Below are 25,372 nucleotides of genomic sequence, written 5' to 3' on the forward strand. Positions count from 1 at the left end.
AACTTCTGGAGTCAGAGGACAGATATGTTCTCTAGCTCACCCCGTCCATCCGAACCATCAAACGCGCATTAATGACACTCGATAATCCAAGATCTCAGCTTCAGAATAGAAGGGCGTTCCTTTCGAACAGAGATGCGGAGGAATTTCTTTAGCCAGAGGGTGGAGAATTAGTTCATTGCCACAGACGGCTGTGGAGACCAAGTCACTAAGTACATGTAAAGCGGAGGTCGATGTGGGCTCTTGATTAGTAAGTGCGTCAGAGATTCTGGGGAGAAGGCAGGAAAATGGGGTTGAGAGGGAAAATAAATCAGCCACGGTGGAATGGCGGAGCAGACTCGATGGGCCGAATGTTTTCTGGTCTTATTCCAACACTTCTCGCCGCCCTCGTAACAAACCACCCCGCCCGCAGGCAGTAATTTCATCTCAGCTCCTCTCCTCTCTCCCTATGATATACCTCACAAACACGAAAAAACTCCGCAGATGCTGGGAATCCAAAGCAATACACACACAGAATGCCGGAGGAACTCAGCAGGTCAGGCAGCACCTATGGAAAAGAGTCACCTGTCAGGCCGAGACCCTTCATCGGGACCGGGAAAGGAGAGAGGTCAGAGTTAGAAGATGGGGTGGGGGGAGCACAAGGCGGTAGGTGATACCAGGAAAGGGGGAGGGAGTGAAGTAAAGAGCTGGGAAGTTGATTGGTGAAAGAGATAAAGGGCTGGAGGAGGGAGGATCCGACAGGAGAGGGATAGAAGATCACGGAAGAAAGGAAAGGGGAGGCAAGGAGATTAGGTGAGAGAGGGAAACGGGAATCAGGGATGGGCAATGTAGAGGACGCCGTGGACTGACGTGTCGGAATGGAAATGCGAATGCGAAGTAGAATAAAAAATGGATAGCCACCGGGAAGTCCCACTTCTTGTGGCCGGTGGAGGGAAGCGACCTCCCGATGTACTTCCTAATTTTATCCTAATCTCTCAACCGAAAAACATTTCTTACCGTCCTCTCTATATACCTCATAATTCGTTATACTTCCAATCAGATTCTCCCACTGACAAAGGTTCGCCATCCCGAAATGTTCACTTTCCATATCCCACTGATGTTTGTTCCAGAGTTCCAGTATCTACATTTTTTCCTCCTGTGCTCCGAGGAGAAGGAACCCAAACCCTCAGTTCCCTCCGGGCAGCGGACACGTTCCCCCTCCTCATTACATTCCGGTCCTACCCGAGGATCGTCACCTTGTCTTGGTGAAGAGGCTTGTGAGTTCTAGCGATCTGGTGCTTAGCTCCTGGTAGGGTCACCCAGCGAGGTTCCAGGCAGACGGTGGAGCTGGCGGAAGATGACACATTAAATGCAGGGAAACCTCCTCGGGTCAACTTGCCACTAGACCCTGACGCTGGTCTGTCAACGACCCCGCACAGCCCTTTTCCACTAGCATCCCGGTTATGTCGATCCCGACCGGGCTCAACAGCCAGCAATAAACAACCCCCTTGGAACATCATACTCAACCCGAGTATTCACTCTGCCGCGCTATCACATCCGTCCGCTAGCGTGGTGACCAGAACTGCACACAATGCTTCGACTGTGGTCTAATGTTTTAGAAAGTTGCACTATAACTTCCCTGCAGCTGCACTCTATCCCCGGCTAATTTCATCTACCCTCAGGGATCGTTGGACACCAAGTCCCGGTTCTTCCTTAAAGCACTTTATTGACCCGAGTGAGAAATTCTTTCATTACAGCAGTAAAACACATTTAGCAGAGTGCAGACTTAATAAAGTACATAATAATATACCAATGTGCAATTATAATGTATGAAGTAATCAGACAGAGACTATTGCTCTCTGATGTGTTCTCCTGTCGCACAGAGATAACTGTATATGCTTACTGTATTGTGACAGCGGAGCTGAATGTGTCTGTTCGAAAGGGTGCTCCGCCGCTTATTCAGTCTGTCATGGAGAGGATGTGCCTGATTGTCCATCATGGATAACAGTTTGTTTAGGGACCTCTCCATCACTAACTCAAAACAGTCCGGGTTGCACCCAAGGCCGGATGGGATGAGTTGTTATTCTCTCTGGTCCCGCCAGGTTCGGACAGAGACAAGTCCCTTCAAATTCCATCACTTCACACTGAACAGAATTACCCTCCATCTACCCCTATTATTGGTAATTTATTAATGTTTATTAACTAATGTTTTTAATTAATGGTTTATTGTCGTGTGATACGAGATACTGTAGAATCAATAAAAGACCGCGCCCAAGAGGACGGACAAACTATCAATGCGCAAAAGACAACAAATTGCAAATCCAAAAAGAAATGATAAATAAGCAATAAGTATCGAGAATAAATACTCAGGGACCAAAGAGCTTCAACGGGCGCGGCTATTCCCTAAACTGCCAACCCTCATCCTGTCCCGTGGGAACGCATTAGGGCATATGGGGTATTACGAAATATGGTGGATTTTGGATTTGTGGAGAAACCAAAAAAAATGTGACTGGCAAGTTCCAAACAAAACACAAATGTACAGGTAGATTTTCTAACAGGAATACAAAGGAACGGCGCCACTGGTGTCGGGAGTCGCATTGTCTTTAAACTGTACAGTGCGCTGGGGCCTCGTTTCCCTATGAAAGGCGCGACAGAAATGTAAACCTTTACATAACACGTTGACAAAATATACACCTCAGCGGTGAAAATTATCACAGGATAGCACAGCCATTTGGTCCACGACGCCGTGCCAATTTATACTGAATGTCCTCCTATACATCATCCACACTCCCCATTGTCTTCTCATTCTTAAATTTCACCCAACTGCCTGCTACTACAGCTCAGTAACCTATTCTGTACAAAAAAACCTTGCCCCTCACGCTGCCTTTAAATTTCCTTTCCCTAACTGGTTTTTGACACGTCTACTTTGGGGAAAAGATTCTGTCTGCCTACCTTATCTATACCTCTCAATTTTAAGAATCTCAGCCCCAATGCTTTAGGGCAGGAGTTCCCAAACTTCTTAATGCCATGACCCCCTACAATTAACCGAGGGGTCCCTGTACCCCAGCTCTATGGCGAACCCAAGTTTATTCATCTTTTTATTATAGCTCTTACCCTTTAGTCCAGGCAACACCTGGTAAACCTCAGAATTAGCTTCATCTCTGACATGAAATTTGCTGTTTCGCTTGACAGTACTGCGAAATATATCACAGCACAGAAACAGGCTTTTTGGCCCTTCTTTTTTCTGCCTAGTCCCACTGACCTGCACCTGGCCCATATCCCTCCATACACCTCTCATCCATGTAGCTGTCCAAGTTTTTCGTAAATGTTAAAAGTCAGCCCGCATTTACCATTTCATCTGGCAGCTCATTCCACACACCCACCAATCTCTGTGTGAAGAAGCCCCACTCCATCTTCCCTTTAAACTTTTCCCCCTTCACCCTCTGGTTTTTTCTCCCCTGGCCTCAGTGGAAAAAGCCTGCTTGCATTCACTCTGTCTGTACCCATCATAATTTTATATACCTCTATCAAATCTCCCCTCATTCTTCTACACTCTTTGATGCTGTATTTTTACATAACAGTAAAAATATTTTTTAAAAAAACTAATTCAACAAGAGAGCAAAATAGCGAGGTTGTGTTCAGGGACCACTGACAAACATTGAGTGTGTGCCTTCACTCTCTTGTACCTTTTCCCTGATGGTAATCTTTGGTAGTGTAGTTGTTAGCCCAATGGTTTACAGTATAAGTGACCCAGGTTCAATTCCTGCCACTGCCTGTACATGTACCATATGGGTTTCCTCCCACATAAAGACATATCAGTTGATGTTAATTGATCATTGTAAATTATCTTATGATTAGGGTAGCGTTAAATTGGGGAATTGCTGGGCAGCGTGGCTCCAAAGCTTATGTCTCAATATACAAAATTAAAGATGTTTAAAACTTCACATCTCAATCCTGAACGTATTCCACAACCCAAGAATTCACTTTCAAGGACTCTACAACTCATGGTCTCAATTTTATTCATTACTGCTTTCAGCTTTTGCATCAGTCTTTGCTTATGTGTAGTGTTCATTGATTCTATTGGATTTCTTTATTCTACTGCAAATACCTGAAAGAAAATGAATTTCAGGTTTTATGGTGACAATATACTTTGATAATATAATTTGAACTTGCTTTTTTGTCAGCTTTTTAATTTTATTTTGGAATGACATTATACCAAGGCCACATGTGGATGTAAATATTGCCAATATTTATTTCCTCTAATACACATTACTGATGGGATTCAGTTGTGCACACAGTAGTAATGCACGGCCCCCAGTGAAGAGCTGGAATGTGTATTGGAATAACCAGGGCTCATGCAACAGTAGAGAATGTGAGGTATCCACTGTCCCGAGGCTGGATGTAGAACATTTACAAGACCATGCAAAATTCCCCACGGTCCTGGCTTCAGACAACCCTCAAGAAACAAACCAGACATTTACTGAATTGCATAACGGTTCAGACGGATTGCTGAGCTTTTCAAATGTTTAGAAAGTTCTGGTCACCTACCTACAGGAAAGATGTCAAGTTCTGTTCATTTAGAAATCCAACTATATAAGCTACAAGGCTGGACAAACTTTGTTTGCTCTGGAGCACCAGAAGCTGACAGGTGAACTGACAGAAGTTGTAATGAGAGGCTTAGATAGTGAAAATCTCCATATTTGGTGTATCGAGAGATGTTTTGGGCCCCATGCCCAAGGAAGGACGTGATGGAGTTAGAGGTGGTTTTTGAGAACAATACTGGGAATAAAACAGTTGGCTCTAGGCCTGCACTCACTGTGGGGGGTGGGGGAAGAGAATCTCATTGAAACCTATCCAACATTGAAAAGCTTGGATAGAATGGACACGGACAGGATGTTTTCAATAGTGGGACCAAAGGGCACGGCATCAGAATAAAGGGATGTCCCTTTAGAACAGAGATGAGGATAAATTTCTTTAGCAAGAGGGTGGTGATTCTGTAGACAGAGATCTGTGAATGTCAGTTATTGGGTATATTTAAAGCAGAGGTTAATAGGTACTCAAGACATCAAAGGTTACAAGGAGAATGGGACTTTGAGGGGACTGATCAAAGTGACTCAATGGCCTAATTCTGCTCCCATGTCTTATGGTCTTATTCCCAAAGTAGAAACGGCAAATACTAGAGAGCATAGCTTTGTGGTGAGAGGGAGGGTTTGACACAGATGTACGAGGGAAGTTTATTTTCTACAGGGAGGGGTAGGTACCTGGATCAGGTCAGGGCAGGTGGTGGAAGAGGTTACAACAGAAACACATGAAAGGCAGCAGTACAGACTCGTGAGTAGCAGGGAAGGTGGGATAGATCATATGTGGAGTTTAAACTGGCATCGAGGTCAGCACAAACACTGTGGGCTGAAGGGCCTGTTGTACTCTGTTCTATGTAATACTGTAATAATTTGACAGAAACGCTCAGTGTCTCTCTCTGCAGGTGCTGCCTGACCTGCTGAACACCCACAGCACTGTCCAAATTTCTTGCGGATTTCCAGCATCCGCAGCTCTTAAATTGTCAAACAGTCTTCTTCATACAGATTGTTAGAAACAGTCTTCACCTGGTTCCTTAGCTGAAAAACCAGCTTTGAACTGAAAAGTGTAAAAGAACTGAAGGTGTCCAAGTCTGAAACAAAATTCAGAACATTCCAAAAGTGCTCAGGTCAGACTTCATCCTTGAGACAAAAAAAAGCCCCCCCACCTGAAGCACAGCGGGTTTCTCTTCCAACAGAAGCAGCCCAACCCATTGAGTATTTCTAGCTTTGTCTATTTAGTTGCAAACAAGGGCATGCAGCAGCCAACGGTAGGTGAATTTCCTCCAACGGAGTTGCTTCCATGTTACCGTATCATTCAAGTATTTCCTTAGGTAGCAGTCCAAATGCCTCAACATCAACCCAGTGTCAACCTCGAGATCTCAGATTACGCAGGAGGCTGTTCAGGGAGGTTTCTGGTCCGACACTGAGCCAGCCTGGTCCATAGAGTGCTTCCATCAATTCCAGAATCAGCTCACCAACTCTTTTAGTTCCTAGATCAGTTCAAGCTGAGGCCCCCAAATTCAAGCTCAAAGGTTGATTGATATAATTTATTTACACATCTCCACATAGGATGGTCCAGCCTGTGTATTTGTCTTGGAGTAACCCTGGAGGTAATGTTTCCTGTCTCTCTACTGATCTTTTAGCTGTCCAGATGTTGATATTATTTCCAATTTACGGTGAGTGAAATATTTTCATCAGGAAATTCCCAATTGTCGACAGTGACCCAGGTCCAGGCAGCTTCATTCCAAGATCAACAACAGTGGACGAGAGATAGAGGGGACAGCCAGTGCTTTTCTCCCAAGGAAGCAGTAGCCAATACCAGAGGACATCCTTTTAATGTGAGCAGAGGACAGATTAGGGTAAAGGTCAAAGTAGTTTTCTTTTTAAAACACACAGAAAGTGGAAGGCGTGTGGAATGTACCACTGAGGTAGTGGTAGGGGCTGATATGGAAATTTAAGGAACTCTTGGATAGGCACATGGACCATGTGAGGGAAGAGTTAAATTAATTGTGCAGTAGGTTAAAAGGACATTACAACATGTACTGTTCTATTCCAGCAGCGTGAGAGGAGGCATGCTAATCACCCTGGAAACACGTGAGATGGCTGATAGTGGAAATATGGAGCAGAGAGCAGAGGCGCTGGAGGAACTCAGCATCTGTGGAAGGAAATGGACAAAAGAGATCTTGACCTGAAACGCTGACTGGTCATTTCCCTCCACAGATGCTGCCTGATCTGCTGAATTTCTCCAGCACCCTTGCAAGTCGCAACAACCACTCTGACTGTTTGGGGTGGGTGAGACTAGTGGGGCAAGTGTTTTTTCTGGAGGAATATGGGGATGGTGATAGGAAAGTGGACAGGTTCATTAATGATTTTTGAAATATAGCGAGCCGTGCAGCAACCCACTGATTTTACCCCAGCCTAACTGTGTGACAATTTACAATGACCGATTAACCTACTAACAGGTAGGTGGGAAGAAACCGGAGCACCTGGAGAAACACACATGCACACGGATAGAACAAGATGTATAAATTCCTTACAGAGGACGCCAGGATTGAACTCTAAAGTGTAATAACACCACGCTAACCACAACACTAATTGGCACCCCATACCTTACAGTGGCGTGGGACAGGATTAGACGGGCAGAGTGGCCTCATCCTGTACGGGGAGGGGTGACAGGGTAACATGAAAGGGTCACTCGTGTCGCTCTGGGTGCACTATGGGCTTCAGGGCAGCGGCAGCGCCGCTATCTCGGCGCAGAGCCGTTGGAAGTGCTCGGCGGGCAGCTGCTGCTCGCCGATGGTCCGCAGCGCCGACTCCTCGGTCAGGCTCTCGAAGTGCCGGGCCGTCTTGACGGGCAGGAAGCCGGCCAGCTCGCAGACGGCCACGTTGAAGGCCGACTCGTCCTTGGCACCGAAGCAGGGTGTGCGCGGCCACACGATGAGCCGCACGCCGTCCCGGCTCTCGGGCTCGGGCGGCCGGCGCCCCAGCGGGCAGCCGCGGCTCACCAGCAGGTTGTGGGCGAGCGAGCGGCGCAGCAGCAGGTCGCTGACGGCGAGCAGCGCGTCCGCCGCCTGGGCCCGGTCGCGGGCTCGGCCGTCCGAGTAAAGCACCAGGCCCCGGGTGTAGTGGCCGCACAGCCGGTGGAGCCGGGCCCCGACTCCGGCCTCGCCCAGCGGCTCGGTGGGCACGGACTCCACCTGCAGCCGGTGCGGCAGGTAGAAGCCGTGCAGGTGCAGGTGGTTGACGGAGGCGAAGGCGCCCAGGCTGTTGAAGCCGACCCGGAAGGCGGGCTCGGAGCTCAGGAAGACCAGCTCGAGGGCCTGGAGCACCGCGGCTCGAGTCTGGGCCTGCGGCAGCAGCAGCTCGGGCTCGGGTAGCAGCAGGACATGGCCGTAGGCCAGGGGGCTGACGTTGATTATCAACAGGGCCTCCGCATCCCCGCCCGCCGGCTCGGCATCTCCGGCCTCGGGACTCTGGCTCCGGCGCAGCCGGAAGAGGAGCTCCCGGCGCGGGACGCGGCTGAAGTTGAAGCGCTGCGGGTCGAAGGGCTGCCGCACGCTGAGGATCTCCTGCGGCTTGCGGCGCTCGGTGGCCCGCCGGACGTTGAGCTGCGCCAGCAGGCGGCACCTCCCCGGCAGCTCCCGGACCGGCAGCTCGGGCCCCCACAGCCGGTAACGGAAGCAGCCGGCCCGCATCCTCCGCTCCCAGGCCGAGCGCAGCGCCTTGTCCAGGCGGGACTCGGGCCGCGCTCCATCCCAGCGGATGCCACTCCGCAGCAGCTCTCGCTCCGTGTAGACGAAGGCGGGCTCCGGCTCAGGCCCCGGCCCCGGCCCCGGTCTTTCCTGCTCTTCCTCTCCCATCACCGGGCTCGCAGCGCGCCGCCAGCCCGCGACGTCATCGCCGCGCCGCCTGTTTCCATGGTTTCCAGGTTCGCCCAGGGCAGCGCCTGCGCACTCTCCCAGCGGGAATTCAAACTGTTCGGGGTTGTGTCGGACAGAAACGGACCTTCGGCCCTCCACGTCTGTGCTAGCCTTTCCCCTCTACATCTGTTTTTAAATGCCTGTCTGACTGTCCCTTAAACGCAGTGACTACCTTTCAGTTACTCCGTGGAACATAAACTTCCCCTTCAGATCCCTCTTAAAACTCCTCACCTTAAACTTATGCACTCTTGTTAATGATATCCTCACCCTCCTTGTCTCCTATTTTATAAACCTCTGTTAGCTCTCCCCCTCTGCTACAAGGAAAGCAACTGTAACCTACTCGGGCTCTTCTCGGAGCTGAAAAACTCCACCCCACACCCTCTCTAGCGCAGGGGTTCCCAAACTGTTTTTATGCCAATGAACCAAAACCGTTAAGCAAGAGTTCCATGGACCGCGGGTTGGGAACCCCTGCATGCTGACATGCGGTGGGTCCTCTGCACTCCCCCTCAATATCGAACAGAACATGGTATCAGAAATGGTGATTGTTGAACTGGTGCTCGTTATTGGTTACAGCTCAGCATTTAATACCTTCTTCCCCTCAAAACTAATCAATAAGCTCCAACACCTTGGTCCCAATACCTCCTTGTGCCACGGGATCCTCAATTTTCCTATTTGCAGACCCCGGTCAGTTCGGATTGGCAAAAACATTTCCTTCATGGTCTCCATCAGTACCGGTGTACCACAGGGCTGTGTGCTTAGTCTCCCGCCCGCCCTAACTCACTTTACACTTATGACTGTGGCTAAGCACTGCTCCAATACTGTATTCCAGCTTGTTGACAACACCGCTGTTGTGGCCCGATTCAAAGATGGTGATGAATCAGCATTCAGGTGGGAGATGGAATATTTGGCTGAGTGGTGTCATAACAACAACTTCTCACTCAATGTCAGCAACACCAAGGAACTGATTGTAGACTTCAGGAGAGGGAAACCAGATGCCCATGAGCCAGTCCTCATTGGAGGATCAGAGGTGGAGAGGGTTAGCAACTTTAAATTCCTGGGTGTTACTATTTCAGAGGTTCTTTGACAAGCTTTTATAGATGTGTATTGACTGGCTGCATCACAGCCTGGTAGGAAACCCTACAAAAGGTAGTGGATTGGGCCCAGTACATCACCGATAAAGCCCTCACAACCTCTGAGCACATCTACATGAAACACTTGTAGTAAAGCAGCATCCATCATTAGAGATCCCCACCACCAGGAGGTCATCACTGGTATCTCAATGGTACCATCAGGTAGAAGGTACAGGAGGCTTATAACTCTCACCACCAGGTTCAAGCACAGTTACCACCCCACAACATCAAGCTCTTGAATAAAAGGGGATAGCTACTCTCAATTGCTCATCCACTGAGATTGAGAACCAATGATCTCACTTTAAGGACTCTTTATCTCATGACCTCATTTTTTATTGCTATTTATCAATATTTGTAATTGCACATTTTGTTGTCGTCTGCACTCTGGTTGATCTTTCATTGGTTCTGTTGTTACTTTTCTATAGTTTTGTTGAGTATGCCTGCAGGAAAATGAATCTCAGGGTTGTATGTAGTGACACATATGTACTGTGATAATAAAATTAACTTTTTATTACTTTTTGAATGATGGTTGGTGCTAGATGAGGTGGTTTGAGTCTGATTGCCTGGGATTTTCATGCACAACTGTGTCTCGAGTTTACAGAGAATGATGCAAAAAATACAAACATCCAATGAGTGACAGTTCTGTGGGCACAGGAGGGAGCTAATAAAGTGGCCACTGAGTGTCCACTCTCTCTAAATGATGCATACATGTGGAGGCACAACCACAACCGCAACCACAACCACACACAGTCTTGCCCACATCCTCTTTCTCGTGATTCCAGTCCCTTCAGATAATAACATTTACTTCAAACTTTGAAGTGAGAATTTACTGTTCTTGTTCACTGGCATCTATGAAAAATATCCAGAGACTTGTCAACATAAACTGCCTATGCTAGTACATGACCATGGGGAGTGAGCTGGGAAAGGGACAGGGTTACTAGGCAACACCTTTGTATTCCATCCAGAAGTGAATAGATTGTAATGATCTGCAGGCCACTAGCCTGGAGAAGGAGGTGTGGGGGAGGGGGGATGGAGAGAGAGTGGAGGGGGAAGAGGGAGAGGGGGAGACAGACAGACAAGTCAGTTATACTCTCAGGGAGAGAAAGGAAGCCTTTTGTAATCCAAGTAAATAACTTAAAAAAAAGGAAAATTGAACAAATACCTTCAGTACCTACATCTACTTACATAATAAAGCCCTGTGAGAGAGCTGATTTCTCTGAATCAGGGGACTTTGAAAGATTTAGGATTTCAAGCAACCTCACTCAGGCTTCAGAAGAGCATCAAGTAAGCACACTGATATACTGCATGGGTGACAAAGCAGATGACATCAAGGGTGGATTAGGACAGACAGATCCTCATAAAATGGAGTACAAAACAGTGCAGGACAAATTCAAAGACTATTTCACAGGAAAGTGAAATGTGACATTCAAGAGGGCAAAGATCCACTCCAGAAAACAGGAGCCAGATAAAAGAGTAAGTGAGTTCATCTCAGCATCGTACATTCTGTCAGAAAACTGTACATATGGAAATATGAGCGATGAACTCATTAGAGACAGGACTGGTGTTGGGTTACTTCAAACCAAATTGTCAGAGAGACTTCAGTTACAGGTAAATCACACACTAGAGAAAGCTATTACTATGACCAGGCAGAGTGAGAATGTCACTCGGGCACGAAAACGATGCTGAGGTAAAGCTAGAGGCTGTACAAAAAGAAAGCTACAAACAAGGTGTGCTCTAAAAGACTACAGAAAGATACCAATGGAGTTCAGCTCAAACAAACAGACAAGCAAAACAAAGAGCAAGTAAAATGCCCATCTGCAGTAGATTCAGCAAGTCTCCATTCCACATTGAAGAGCTCTGTCCAGTAAAAGAAGTGAAATGACTCCAAAGCAATAGAATTGGTCTTTTTTTTAAATCAGTGTCACTCAAAAACAGTTCTTCTGGAAGTCAAATAAGATTCTTCTTCAGCTGTCCATCGATTTTTGATGATGACTGAGGCCTGGGCAGGGTTGTATGGAAGACCAGCAGTTGCCCATGCTGCAAGTCTCCCCTCTCCACGATGTTGTCCAAGGGAAGGGCATTAGGACCCATGCAGTTGGCACCGGTGTTGTCACAGAGCAATGTGTGGTTAGGTGCCTTGCTCAAGGACACAGCATGCTGCCTCAACTAAGGCTCGAACCAGTGACCTTCAGATGACTAAACCGATACCTTAACCACTTGGCCACGCACCACTTTCCTTGGCATGGTAAACTAGCTGGGAAAGTTCATTCCAGGTTTGGCAAAGAAAACAAAACCACTATGTTACCTCCTCTCTCAGAGAAACATGTGGACTTGAGACGCACCACAGGAGAGGTCATTCTCATCACTTAAAGCAGAGCTTATTTCTCCGCCAACATTGGCATTCGTTGATCCAAACAAAGGTCTCAGCAGACAAATTGGCAGGAGTTTGGGAGTGCTCATGTGAGACTGCAGTGGTGTATGGAAACCTGTAGCATCTGCATCGAGTCCTTCTGAACAGTGTTACATCCAAATCGAGAAGGAGATGCTGGGGGCTTGTGAGAACTTCACCTGCTACTTAATAGGCAATAATTTCCCATTTGAACAGACCACAAACCACTTGTCAGCCTCCTCCACTCAAAACACTTGGATGACTTTCCTCCACGTCTGCAAAGATTCAGAACAAGTCTTAAGTGATATGTAATGATGTTGAACATATCCCTGGCAAATCTTTCATAACACCAGACACTGTCGAGGATGCCATGCAAAAGTGAGTGTACAGAAGTTGATTCTGCCCTCATGGAAGACACCAACATCTGCTAGGCTCAGCTACATGAAAGCTTTCCTGCAACACAGAGTAAACTGGATGAAATTCACGCTGAGCTGAAAAAGGACCAAATCTGCAGCAAGGTCGTGCAATACAGTGAGCATGGATGGCCAGCTGTTCCAATAGGAGCTCACAAATCAGACCTTACTGGCTCGAAACCATTTGTTGCTAAAAGGCTCCAGACTCGTCATTCCTGCTTCTATGCACAGCTGACGTCATCAGTCAAATCCAACAAGGACATCAAGGCATTGAAAAATGTTGCCTAAGAGCAAGAAATCCGTGTGGTGGCCTGGTGTGAGCTCACAGCTGGGAGATGATGTAATTTGAAACATACAGAAAACTGCACAAAATCATGCTGAATTCCCACAGAATTCCCAGACTTCCCACGGAAAATTGCAGGCACAGTCAAAAATCTTCTCATTGTGGATTACAATTCATGGAATGTTGAGGTGTCCAAGCTGTCCTCTTCATTGTCAGCAGGAGTTATACAGCACCTGAAAGCCATATTTGTTCACCATGGAATACCAGAGACACTTGTATCAGACAACGGTCCACAGTTCAGCTGCTCAGAATTCAAAGCCTTTGCTAGAGACTATGAGCTCAAACTCCAGACAAGCAGTCCACAGTCCTTATAGGCAGATGGAGAAGCAGAAAGAACAATGCAAAGTGTCTCCTACTGAAAGCAAAAGCCCCTACAAAACAATGCTAGCTCAACCCTCTTCACCTCTTGCGAAATGTTACAGTCCATCAGAGCTGTTGGTGGACTGGAGACTGAGAACAAGCCTGACTTTTCTTCCTTCCCTTTCCAACCTCACTTACCAGACTTAGACAAAGTGAGAAATTTTGAGACAAAATTTTGGGAAAACAAAGAGCATGTACGATCTCAGACACTGAGCAAAGTCTTTGTTGCCACTCTGGAGAGGTGAAGCTGTTTGGCTTTCAGACAAATCCATCAAAGGAACAATAGTCCAGCAGCATGATCGTTTGTGGTCAGACATCACAAGGTGAAATCAGGTTGAACACGCGTGCGCTTGTGTGCCTTCAAAGTCCACGAAAGGTAAAGGAAGAACTAGAGTGGCCTGATCTTTATGACAAGCACCACGTGGCCGCTCCTGTTCTCCACCCACTCCAACACTTCCAGAAACCTACACCTGATATGGTCATTCACTTGTCCCACCACAGACATATACTCCATAGCCTAACAGCTTAGAGGAAGTGACTAATAATCCTCTCACTTTGCCCGAGTGTTCAGGCAGTCCACCCTGACCTCCATTAGATTTTTTAAAAAAGAGTTCTGATGTTGAAAACGTTCCTGAAACTGAGATTGTTCTTTAAAAGATGGTGAAAAAGGAGGATAACAAAGAGAGCAACAGTTATAATGCCGGCAATTTTTTATAGTTTATTTAAGGAACATAATCAGAATCAGGTGACGTGAATTTTGTTAAGTTCCGTGCTCTGGTTAAAGTGAACTGAAGCGCTCAATTTCAGTGACTATAAATTCGATGCAGTTCAAGAAGTACGTACCTAGTTTTTCTTTTTTTTGGGGGGAGGGGGGAGAAGGAATTAGTAGTAGTTAACATAGGAGAAGTTCACATATTGTACAAAGACGCTATGAGGTTCAGTTAGGTTCCTGCATACTGGCGTCCTTGTGTGCTCCGTACGATCCCGCAATAACAAACACCAGTTTGTTGTATTCCATATACCTTCACCACTTTAGCACGAAGTTTGAAAAACTTACTTGTAGCAGAATCATCGGCAGTTTACATTCACGAAATAAATCTTTACAACAAAACGCAATTAGAAGAGAAATGTTCATTGTAATGCAAATTGTTAATGTTTGCGAGCAGTATATCCTATATATATATATTCTGCATATCCTATATTTTAAATATAGTGAATATATGACCCGATCAAAACCAGAATCGGTCTGGGTCAGTAAAGTCGTGTGCAACAGGAAAGTCCCTTGAACCAATGGAGATCGACTTGCTGCGCAGCAACCAATAAAAACGAGCTTCACCTCCCTACGTATGCAATTAACATACCACGCTCAAGACCACCAATGAAAAAGCGAAGCCCTTGGACTGAGCGTCCGGTTGTCATGGTTACGAGAGGAGCCGCGGCGGCGGTGAGGCCTGGCCGGTGGGGCGGGTGTGCATCAGGTTAGTGTGGTCCGGGTCTCCGTTAAACCCAGCGATCGGTGCTGGGTGTCTACCCCGCGGAGGCCTCTGCGGTTCCCCGCCTCCCGCCTCAGCTCCATGACAAGGCGGCCCAGGGAGCCCTGGCAACCGGCCTGTTAGCTGGACCGGGTTAATTTTGTTGCAAACGCTAAACAGCGGATAAACCAGTAATCCTCCGAAAGGATTTAATTCTTGTACGATAACAATTTCGAAGAGGTTGCTATGGGCTTTAATATTCATTATGAATGCATATTTGAACATGGAAATCACTGTCTTCGCGTTTTTAAAAAAAGTCTTAAATTGGATGGGGGGGGGGGAAACGATCAAGCACGGTCACATTAAAACAGATTACCATAAAATGCAGTGTATACACTGGTTAGAAGCATGCAGATGATAACGAGATTGAATCTTCAATTTATACATGTTCAAATATGTAAATCAAAAGTTACAGAAAATGTCAGACATAGCAGGTCGGGCAGCATTTGTGGAAAGGAATAAGCAGTTTATGTTTTGGGCTGAGTTCTGATGAAGGGTCTCAACCTGACTTTATTCCTCTCCATTGGTGCTTCCTGACCTGTTGACTTCCTCCATCATTTAGTGGGTGGGAATATGAAAGGATTTGAGAACTTGGTCAAGAATTTTAAAATAACAGCATTTTGTAGGCAGAAGACAATGTGGTCACAAGACTGATGGATGAAAATTAGCCCAGTGTCGAAAATACATCCAGCTTATAAAAAGGATGTGTGTTGGGTGTGCAGTGCAAATGTCATGTCTAAGGTATTGTTCTGCAAGCTAGGGAGTTGCACAGATCTATAGGGGAGGACTGGAGCTCCTTTGGTTATGAATGAAGGCCTATTGCTCAAACATCTATATCAGTTGGATTTAAAAATAAATCTCAGGGTATTACATAGTGATCTATAAATAGTAAATTTACTTTGAAATTTGAAAAAAAATCAATTACAGAGAAGAGAGAATTGTATAAAAATAAAGTTAGAAGTATAGATATAGAATAACTGTGGAAAAATACAGGAACACTAGCAAGTATTTACGATGTAAACAGCTTTATAAAAGATCTCCTTCTTCTCAGCCCATCACCCCTTCTAGGGCACAGGCAGCGACAGCAACTTGCCTTGAGACCTTTGTCCTGGGCCAGTCTTTCAAATTGTCCTCCGGAATAAAGATCATTCCCCTGCCATTGAAGAGGTCTTTGGAGCTTCTGTTGGCATTTCTGTAGCACTAGCTTTTTACGGGATGAGGTTGACCCCATGCACAATCCTCCTCCTTTTGCAGCTGGGTTGGGACCATCCAGGGTGGAGTTATTATAAAAAATAGCACAAACAAAATGTGGGAGGAACTCAGCAGGTCAGACAATGCCTATTTAAAAAAATAAGCAGCCAAGACCCCTCATCAGGACTGATGCATTATGAAAGGTACACCTAGCTGATTAATCTAAGTCAGAGGATCCTTATGTAAGTCTTTTTACTCCTCTCTTACAAAGCCACCATGAATGCACCTGGAGGCAGGAGTGATTCTGAGGGAGATTCTGTTGAAGAGGAAGCAGAAAATGAAGAAGAGAGTCTATCTGAGGGGTCAGAGGATGAAACGGAATCAACAAGTAAAGTAGATGTGACTAGAAACTGCCCGACAGCTCAGGAGTTGCAGCAAGAAGTGAGGGATGAAGAGGATCTTCACAAACAGGAACTTGACTTGCCCAAACAGAAAAGCAAAGAGAAGAAAGTTAAAGAGGAGCCAGTCAAAAAGAAAAAGAAGAGGCGAAGGTATAGTCAGAATCAACTTTTATGATTACTTCACCAGGTCTTTTGTGCTTTTACCAATACAATTAAATGTTCCCCATTGATCTGACACTGACAAGTGAAATTTGTGAACCCACCTCACATTGACTCAGAATCAGGCTTAATCAGCACCAAACATGAGCAGTGAGGTAGTGTTCATCCGTTCAATGCCCATTTAGAAATCAGATGGTAGAGGAGAGAACGCTCTTCATGAATCACTGAGTGTGTGCCTTCAGGCTTCTGTGCCTCCTACCTGATGGTAACAATGAGAAGAGGGCATGCACTGGGTGCTGGTGGGTTTTCAAAGGTTTCAAAAGTACATTTAACATCAGAGAAATGTATACAATATACATCCTGAAATGCTTTTTCTTCACAACCATCCACGAAAACAGAGGAGTGCCCCCAAAGAATGAACGCCAGTTCAATGTTAGAACCCCAAAATCCTCCACAGCTCCCCTCCCTCCCACGCATAAGCAGCAGCAAGCAATGAACACCCCTCCCCCCACCGGCAAAAAAAAGCATCATCACCCACCACCGAGCGCTCAAGTGTGAGCAAAGCAACAGCAAAGACACAGACTTGCAGTACCCAAAAGACTACTCGTTCACCTGGTATTCAGCATACCACAGGCTCTCTCTCTCCCTAATAAGGGGAAAAGAGATATCTCTGTTTCACAGTGAGAGGGGAGATATAATAAACAACTCAATGGTTTACAATGTTAAAAGTCCGTTGCATCGCTTTTTCTGAGCTCTGTGTGCAAAGTTCTTGAGTCTCTAGGCGCACAGCTGTAGATCTTCCGAGTCTCCTGATGACACACTGATCTCCTGCTGTACAATTCTCTGCAGCTTACTGTGATGCTGTGCAGTACCACAGCGCCCCCCCCCCCCCCATACCAGACAATGATGCAGCCAGTCAGAATACTCTCCACGGCTCAGCTGTAGAAGTTTTTGAGTGTTTTAGGTGACAAATCAAATCTCCTCAAACTCCGGATGAAATATAGCTGCTGTCTTGCCTTCTTTATAGCTGCATCAGTATGTTGGAATGAGGTTAGATCCTCAGAAATCTTGACACCCAGGAACTTGAAATTGCTCACTCTGTCCACTTCTGATCCCTCTACGTGGACTGGTATGTGTTCCTTTGTCTTATTCTTCCTGAAGTCCACAAACAGCTCTTTCGTCTTCCTGACGTTGAGTGCAAGCTTGTTATTGTAACACCACTCAACTAGTTGGTATATCTCGCTCTTGTACACCCTCTTGTCACTATCAGAGATTCTGTCAACAATGGTTGTATCATCAGCAAATTTATAGATGGCTTTTGAGCTTTGCCTAGCCACACAGTTGCGGGTATAGAGAGAGCAGAGCAGTGGGCTAAGCAGACATCCTTGTGGTACGTCTGTGTTGATTGTCAGCAAGGTGGAGAAGTTATTACCAATCCACACAGATTGTGATCTTCTGGTTAGGAAATCGAGGATCCACTTGCAAAGGGAGGTACAGAGGTCCATGTTCCACCATATTTCAGTGATACTCCCTCATGGCAACCATTATAACTCGGATACACTATTTAAACCAGGCAGTCTATCACAGGGTTAATATTTCCACTGATGTGTCTCACATGGGGCCACTCTGTTGCATAGACTAGCACAGCTTAGGGTCTTTGGGTTAATGCTATTGTCTTTCACTTCCTATCTCTTCTCTTTTGCAGGTCAATTGGCATCAATCTAATCAATTGCAAGTATGAAAGTGGTAAGTTCTAATGTAATTAAGGGATTAATAGGCCAGGGAGACTTGCTCAGACCAGTTTTCTCCCTCCAATCTTATTCACCCTCCCTAGACACCATTTTAGGGTGCAATTCCTTTAGCATAATTCCATCTTTTGTGTCTTGTGTCTGATGCACCATCAATAACTCTCAGAGACAGGAAGTGAATGATAGGCTTTTATTAGCAGCAAAAAGAGAGCACGACATCTCGGAGACTGAGGGAGGAGCAGTGCCCCAATCGCCTTTATACAGGGGTCTGTGGGAGGAGCCACAGGAGCAGTCAGTGGGGGTGGGGGCGTGTCCAGACAGGTATACATAGTTTATCACAGTGTCATTAATCGTATGTGAGTTTTGATTGTGTCAATTAGCCTTTTCAACTTCAAACTATTTTGTGAATCCCACTCCACATGTGGTGTTTCTGATGTCCAATGCAAGGACTGTTTGGCAAGAAATCATAATCTGCAGTTAATTCCATCACACCCACACTTCTCTGGCCAATAGATTATCATCAGATAAAGAAATTTACAGCTAATGTCTCCTGCTGGCTGCCACGGCTGTACTCTGTAAAAATTCAACACAGACCTGCAGATTTTTTGGTATCTAATTTCTAAACGTCTATTTTGATTAGTATTCTGTTTCGATAGTTAAATTGACTTACCAAATGTGATAATGACTGATTCATTTCCATTGCTTAGAATTACTAAACCAGCTAGTAAATGCTTTAATGACATTTTCTCTTCTTGTCTCCTCCTTTCTTTATGCTTCAATCTTATGAGTATTTTGTTAACCATTCGTCTTTATTATTCCTTCACTTTTTGTAATTCTCTTTTTAGCTTTGTATCCTTCCCCAGTTGTCTGTGCCTCTCTGTCTGTGCCTCACTGTCTCTTCATTACGATGGTTGGTTTATGTCTCCGCCCTGTATTCTAGTCCGCCGTGCAGCTCGTCGATATGGACTGAAGGAGGTTGGAGAGGATGAGGAATGGATATTGTACTGGACTGACACATCTGTTTCTCATGAGAGAGTTATGGAAATGAAGCGATTTCAGGTCAGTGCACTGGGGAGAAAAAGTAGTTAACAAAATGTAATAGCAACTCACACAAAATGGTGGAGGAACTCAGAAGCCCAGCCAGCATCTATGGAAAAGAGTGAACAGTTGACGTTTCAGGCTGAGACCCTTCATCGGGACTGGAAAGGAAGGGGTAAGGAGTCAGACTAAGTAGGTGGGAGTGAGGGGAGGAAGAAGTACAAGATGGCAGGTGATAGGTGAAACTGGAAGAGAGGGCGGGGTGAAGTAAAGAGCTGTGAAGTTGATTGGTGAAAGAGATAAAGGGCTGGAGGAGAGGGAATCTGATAGGAGAGGATAGAAGACTATGGAAGAAAGGGAAGGGGGAGGAGATCCACAGGGAGTTGATGGACAGGTCAGGAGATAAGGAGAAAGAGGGAAATGGAAATAGGGGAAAGTTGAAGGAGAGGAGAAGGGGGCAATTACCAGAAGTTCGAGAAATCGATGTTCATGCCATCAGGTTGGAAGCTACCCAATAGGAATAGAAGGTGTTGCTCTTCCAACCTGAGTGTGGCCTCTTCGTGGCAATGGAGGAGACCATGGACTAGCATGTCAGAACGGAAATGGGAAGTAGAATTGAAATGGATGACCACCAGGAAATCTCACTTTTTATGGTGGATGGAGTGAAGGTGCTCAACGAAGTGGTCTCCCAACCTACGTCAGATCTCACCGATATAAAGAAGACCACACTGTGAAAACAGTTACAGTAGATGACCCCGACAGACTCGCCTTACCTGGAGGGACTGTTTGGGGCCCTGAATGGTAGTGAGGGAGGAGGTGTAGGGGCAGGTGTGGCACTTGTTCCGGTTGCAAGGATAAGTACCAGGAGGGAGATTAATGGGGAGTGACGAGTGGACCAGGGAGTCGCATAAGGAGTGATCCCTGAGGAAAGCAGAAAGTGGGGGGGTGGGGGGGGAAGGGAAAGATGTGCTTGGTGGTGGGATCCTGTTGTAGATGGCGGAAGTTACTCTTTGTTAAACATCTTCTCTCCATCCACCATAAAAAGCAGGATTTCCTAATGGCCACCTATTTCAATTCCACTTTCCATTCCTATTCTAACAGATCAGTCTACTTCTGCCATGATGAGACCACACTCAGGTTGGAGGAGTAGCACCTTGTATTCTGTCTGGGTAGCCTCCAATCTGATGGCATGAACATTGATTTCTCCAAGTTTCAGTAATTCTTTTTCCCCTCCAACTTCCTTTTTCTTCAATTCTCCACTCTGGCCTCTTACACTACCCCCTGTCTTTCACCATTCCCCATTCCTATTTCCCTCTCTTACTTTGTCCTTCTTCCTCCCCTTCCCCCACCTTCTTAGTCTCATTCCTTAACCCTTCCTTTCCAGTCTTGATCAAGGGTTTAGGCCCAAAACATTGTCTCTTCCTCAGATGCTGCCTGGCTTGATGAGTTCCTCCAGCATTTTGTGTGTGTTGCTTTGATTTTCCAACATCTGCAGATTTTCTCGAGTTTCAGATGTAATAACTAGTTTCAGATTAATGAGGTGTAGATATAGCACAGTGACGAGTGTCCCTCCACCTTCTCCTTGACCTGTGGTCTGAGAATTTATCATATAAGTATGGTCTGGGTTCTGATCATAGCTGATTTCTTCCCAGCCTTTCCTGCTCTCAGTTCCTTTTGTTTTTCATTCTCTGTTATGTGGTGGATGCAATCACTGATCTGTTTCAAATATTTCAATTTCTGCAGAAAATTAATCACTTTCCAGGAATGAGTGAGATTTGTAGGAAGGACCTACTGGCCAGGAATTTGAACAGGATGCTGAAACTCTTCCCAAAGGAATATAACATCTTCCCCCGCACATGGTGTTTACCTGCTGAGTGAGTGATCTTAAGTGGGGTGTAGGTGATTTCTAAAAGTTAAAGATCTGTGGCTAATTTTTTTTAATCAAAAGAACCTTGTATTTATCCAGCGTCTCATCATATTTCTCAGCACACCTCACAACACTTCACAGACACAAAGAATTGGAAGCACACTCCCCTTTTTGTTACGTAAGCAGGTGCCCTTCAAGTTACCACAGAGTATCCAGTGGTTCGCTGGGTCTTGTACTGGTATTTAAGGAATACAGTGGATTTCAGTTAATTGGGACACATTGAAACCGGTACATCTCAGCTTAATTAAGTGGTTTTCCCAATCAGCCAAAGTTTCATGGAAATGTTAAAAAGGTATAAAAAAGACAAACTACCATTGAACAGGGTAACAAATTGTGTATTTAAATTAAATACACTTCAAATTAGAACACTACCAATACTACCATAGTACTTACTATGAAACTGTGTATTAGTTCCTAATGATTATCAATGGAGGAATTCATCCAGTATACGCTACTGTGTTCTTCTGATTGGCTGTTAATGAACAAAATCAGTGCACATAATGAACTGCCTTCATACAATGTTTTCGACAATTGTATCCTTTAAATCTTTCTTTTCATTATAACATTCAAATGATTGTCAACACTTCCAAATTCTTCATAGTTCTTAATTTTTTGAAGTAGTGAAATCATTTAATTTTAACTCACAGCTGTTTCTCTCATCTCAAAGCCTGAATGCTTGAAACCATAGTGAGCAAAATGGTTCTGAATTGTCTTACAGCTTATTTCTTGCCAAGTATCTGTGACAAAGATAATTGCTTTTTGAACACAAACACATGTAACTGACGCTATTTAAAACTGTTCTCTGTAAGCATGGTGTAGAGTCTAACATCCACACAAATGCATGGGAAATGCTGGTTAGAAACTGTTCAACAACAGTCTCCTGTTCTTATTAAGTGGCATTTGTTCACATAAATGATAGGAATCCCAACTATTTTCTTGATTAGTTTATGTTCTTTAAGAGTTGTCCAAATAAACGGCTGTCCTGATTTAACCAATGGCCCACTGTATTGATCACCAGTAAACCACTGTATTGATTACCAGTTTTGGGAGCTGTTCCTGCTGATCATTAACCAATCACAATATGGCTCTTCTTGGGGGCAGTGTTATATTTTGTTGGAGCACCTGGTAAATGGGTCAGAGATATAGGTGGATTTGCATGATTCACTTCAGGAGAACTGATTGTTGTTTGACTGAACTGGTGTTTGATCCTCCTGGTTAGTACTCATCACATTTAATTGTGACCTACGTTGATATTTAGACATCTGTCACATGATCTTTGTACATTTTGTTTATATTCTGCACAGTTTTGGCGATTTTCAGGCCTACTGCAGGACGAGGAAGCCCAAGACGTATATATGTAAACCAGACTGTGGATGTCAGGGCCGCGGGATTTTCATTACCAGGAATCTAAAGGAGATTAAACATGGTGACCGAATGATCTGCCAACATTACATCTCCAAGGTATCACATTGCAGTAATAGCATAAAAGTAGGTCAGAAAAAGAGCGAATAAACATATTACTTCCACTTCCACCCTACAAACCTCCACATTCTCAACTTTCCTCTGTTGGTACTTAGTAATGAAACCTTTTAAATAACACAACATCGAAGTTTTCTACAATTATAAGTCAGGAAATAGGATTAAGGTACACAGGTTTATTTCAAGAGCTATTAATGACACCAATGCCATGGGCCAGTGACTTCCTACAGTGCCTGTGATTCTGTGATCCTAACTATTACAAATATTAATTTCATGTCTCAATTCCAATAATGAATTATTCAAAATTCATTTTATTTCAATTTGGTCATTCATTATTCCTCCTTTGGATAAAATTTGAATCACTGTTCTTTATAGCCTACTCTTCCCCTTGTCCCACTGCTGAAGTGTGGCCACTAGACCAACACTCGATGAACAGAGCAACACACGCAAAATGCTGGATGAACTCAGCAGGTCAGGCAGCATCTGTGGAAATGTAGAAGGGTCTCCGCCTGAAACATTGATTGCTTATTGATTTCCATAGGTGTTGCCTGACCTGCTGAGTTCCTCCTGCATTTTGTAAGCATTGTTGTGGATTTCCAGCATCTGTAGAATCTCTTGTTTACTGTTTCTGCAGGGCAGAAGTATTTTCTCTGTCATTTAAGCAAGGTCTCTTATTATATGCTGTGGAGATGGTTGACAACAGATTTGCACTGTTAATCACTCTCTTAATAAAGTTTCTGTTGTTTCATTCACAGCCTTTCCTCATTGATGGTTTCAAATTTGACCTCCGTATTTATATCTTGGTTACATCCTGTGACCCCTTTCGGATTTATATTTATAACGAAGGTCTGGCAAGATTTGCAACAAGCAAGTACATTGAGCCCTCTAGCAACAACTTGGTAACTCGATTTCTGCCTTCATATTATGTCAAAGCATAATGTCTTTACTGGGGAGTTTTGCTTGTGTACAAGCCTTCCGTCACAGTAAAGTGACATTGCAGGGGAAAATAGACAATTCCTTTATTTTCCTGTGCCTTTCATTTTACAATCAACTTAACAGTTGATTTTACAATCAACTGCTTTAAGATAGAAAATGTGCAAGCAAAGTGTGCCTTGCAACCTCCCACAAACACCTTCGGCCAAGAAGGGAAAAATGACCAAGACATAAGATATTTCCTCTGCAATACACACAAAACACCAGAGGAATTCAGCAGGTCAGGTAGCACCTGTGGAAATTAATAACCATTTTGGGCTGAGACGCTTCATCAAGTCTAGAAAGGAAGGGAGAAATGCCAGAATAAGAAGGTGGGGGAGGGAAAGAAGGCCAAACTAGAAAGTGATGGGTGAATCCAGGTGGGGCAGGGGGGATGAAGGAAGAAGCTGGGAGGTGATGGGTAGGAAAGGCAAAGGGTTGGAGAAGAAGGAATCTGATGGGAGAGGAGAGTGGACCATGGGAGAAAGGAAGGAGGAGGGACACTAGGGAGAGGTGATCGGTAAATGAGGAGAAAAGGTAAGAAGTTCGAGTGGGGAATTGAAGAAGAGAGAAGTGGGAGGGGAAAAAGAATTACTGGAAGTTGGAGTAATCAATGTTTATGCCATCAGGTTGAAGGTGCAGACGGAATATGAAGTGCTGCTCCTTCACCATGAGAGTGGCCTCAACATGGCAGAAAAGGAACCCATGGACCCACATGTCAGAATGGGAATGGGGACTGGAAATGAAATGTTTGGCCACTGGGAAATTCCACTTTTCTCCCATGTTTTGCAGTTTTGTGGTTTAATGTATAGAGTGACACCTCCATGAGTGAAATAGTTTGGAAGTTGTCACCTTGGAAGTGCATCTTGGTGAGGGCCTAGTGGTGAGTTTGACACGTGGTAGAGACAACTACTTGAGATTTTCTTCTCAAGTTCAAGTTCAGATTTAATTGTCATCCAGCTGCATACATGTATATATCTAAATGAAACAGCATTCCTTGAGGGTCAAGATGCAAAACACAGTACGTAGAGTCACACACAGCATGTAGTTATGGTAGCACATACACTCACAAAAGAATAATATTAACACAAATCCCTGAGTGTCCTGGCCTGAAGGTTGATCGTGTATGGAATGTTGTCCTGGATCCATGTTTCTGCAAGAACAAGTACACAGCAGTTCCTCAGTTCGTGCTGGATCAACTGCAAACAAATGCAACCCAGCTTGACTTTTAAAAAAAATATTTGTTTAGAGATACAGTGGGAATAGGCCCTTTCAGCCTTTTGAGCCATACCACCAGCAACCTCAAATCTAACCCTAGCTTAAACATGGAACAATTTACAATATCCAATTAACCTACTAATGGGTATGTGTTTGGACTGTGGGAGGAAACCGGAGCACCCAGAGGAAACCCACACATTCCACGGGGAGGACATACAAATTCCTTCCAGTTGGCACTGGGATTGAAACCCAAACTCTGACATCCTGAGTTGTAATAGCATCGTGTTTATTGATGTGCTAACATGGCAACCCACAGAGCAAACACTGGAGAGCAGCATGGACAGGAGAGCTGGCCTTGCGGGGGCTTTCCCCCAATCCTCTGTTCTCTCCTCGCCTGGGCTCCATTGCCTTTTTTTTCATCTGGAAGATGGTAGATGTTACTGAGTAATTAGGCCACATGCTGTTGCTAGTTATCCCCCTTATTACAATGTTTGGCCAACTGAAGATCTTAAATAATCCTGGAATTCTGCCAAGTTTTAATTTCTAACTCACTAATTTGTGCTCTCTATACTTTAGACCCCAAAAGTTTGGGAAGGTCT

At 45.1% G+C, this 25,372-nt stretch overlaps 2 protein-coding genes across 3 annotated transcripts in view; one reads left to right on the top strand and one right to left on the bottom strand.

The window, feature by feature from the left end:
* Positions 1-1,710: 1,710 nt before the first annotated feature.
* On the bottom strand, positions 1,711-8,585 carry gdpgp1 (GDP-D-glucose phosphorylase 1). The gene has a single exon (XM_059945924.1). The coding sequence runs from the start codon at positions 8,411-8,413 to the stop codon at positions 7,277-7,279; it is 1,137 nt and encodes a 378-aa protein (XP_059801907.1). The 5' UTR covers positions 8,414-8,585; the 3' UTR covers positions 1,711-7,276.
* A 5,892-nt stretch (positions 8,586-14,477) lies between these two features.
* LOC132378774 (tubulin polyglutamylase ttll6-like) overlaps positions 14,478-25,372 on the top strand; it is a 60,721-nt gene continuing 49,826 nt past the window's right edge. For both annotated transcript variants that reach the window (XM_059945925.1, XM_059945926.1), the window contains exons 1-7: positions 14,478-14,586; positions 16,103-16,382; positions 18,097-18,137; positions 19,080-19,198; positions 20,921-21,051; positions 22,409-22,565; positions 23,339-23,482. In XM_059945925.1, the coding sequence (XP_059801908.1) occupies positions 14,487-14,586; positions 16,103-16,382; positions 18,097-18,137; positions 19,080-19,198; positions 20,921-21,051; positions 22,409-22,565; positions 23,339-23,482 (972 nt within the window). In that variant the 5' untranslated portion in view covers positions 14,478-14,486. The remainder of the gene's footprint in view (positions 14,587-16,102; positions 16,383-18,096; positions 18,138-19,079; positions 19,199-20,920; positions 21,052-22,408; positions 22,566-23,338; positions 23,483-25,372) is intronic.

This window comes from Hypanus sabinus, chromosome 21, assembly GCF_030144855.1.
Source record: "Hypanus sabinus isolate sHypSab1 chromosome 21, sHypSab1.hap1, whole genome shotgun sequence".
NCBI lineage: Eukaryota > Metazoa > Chordata > Chondrichthyes > Myliobatiformes > Dasyatidae > Hypanus > Hypanus sabinus.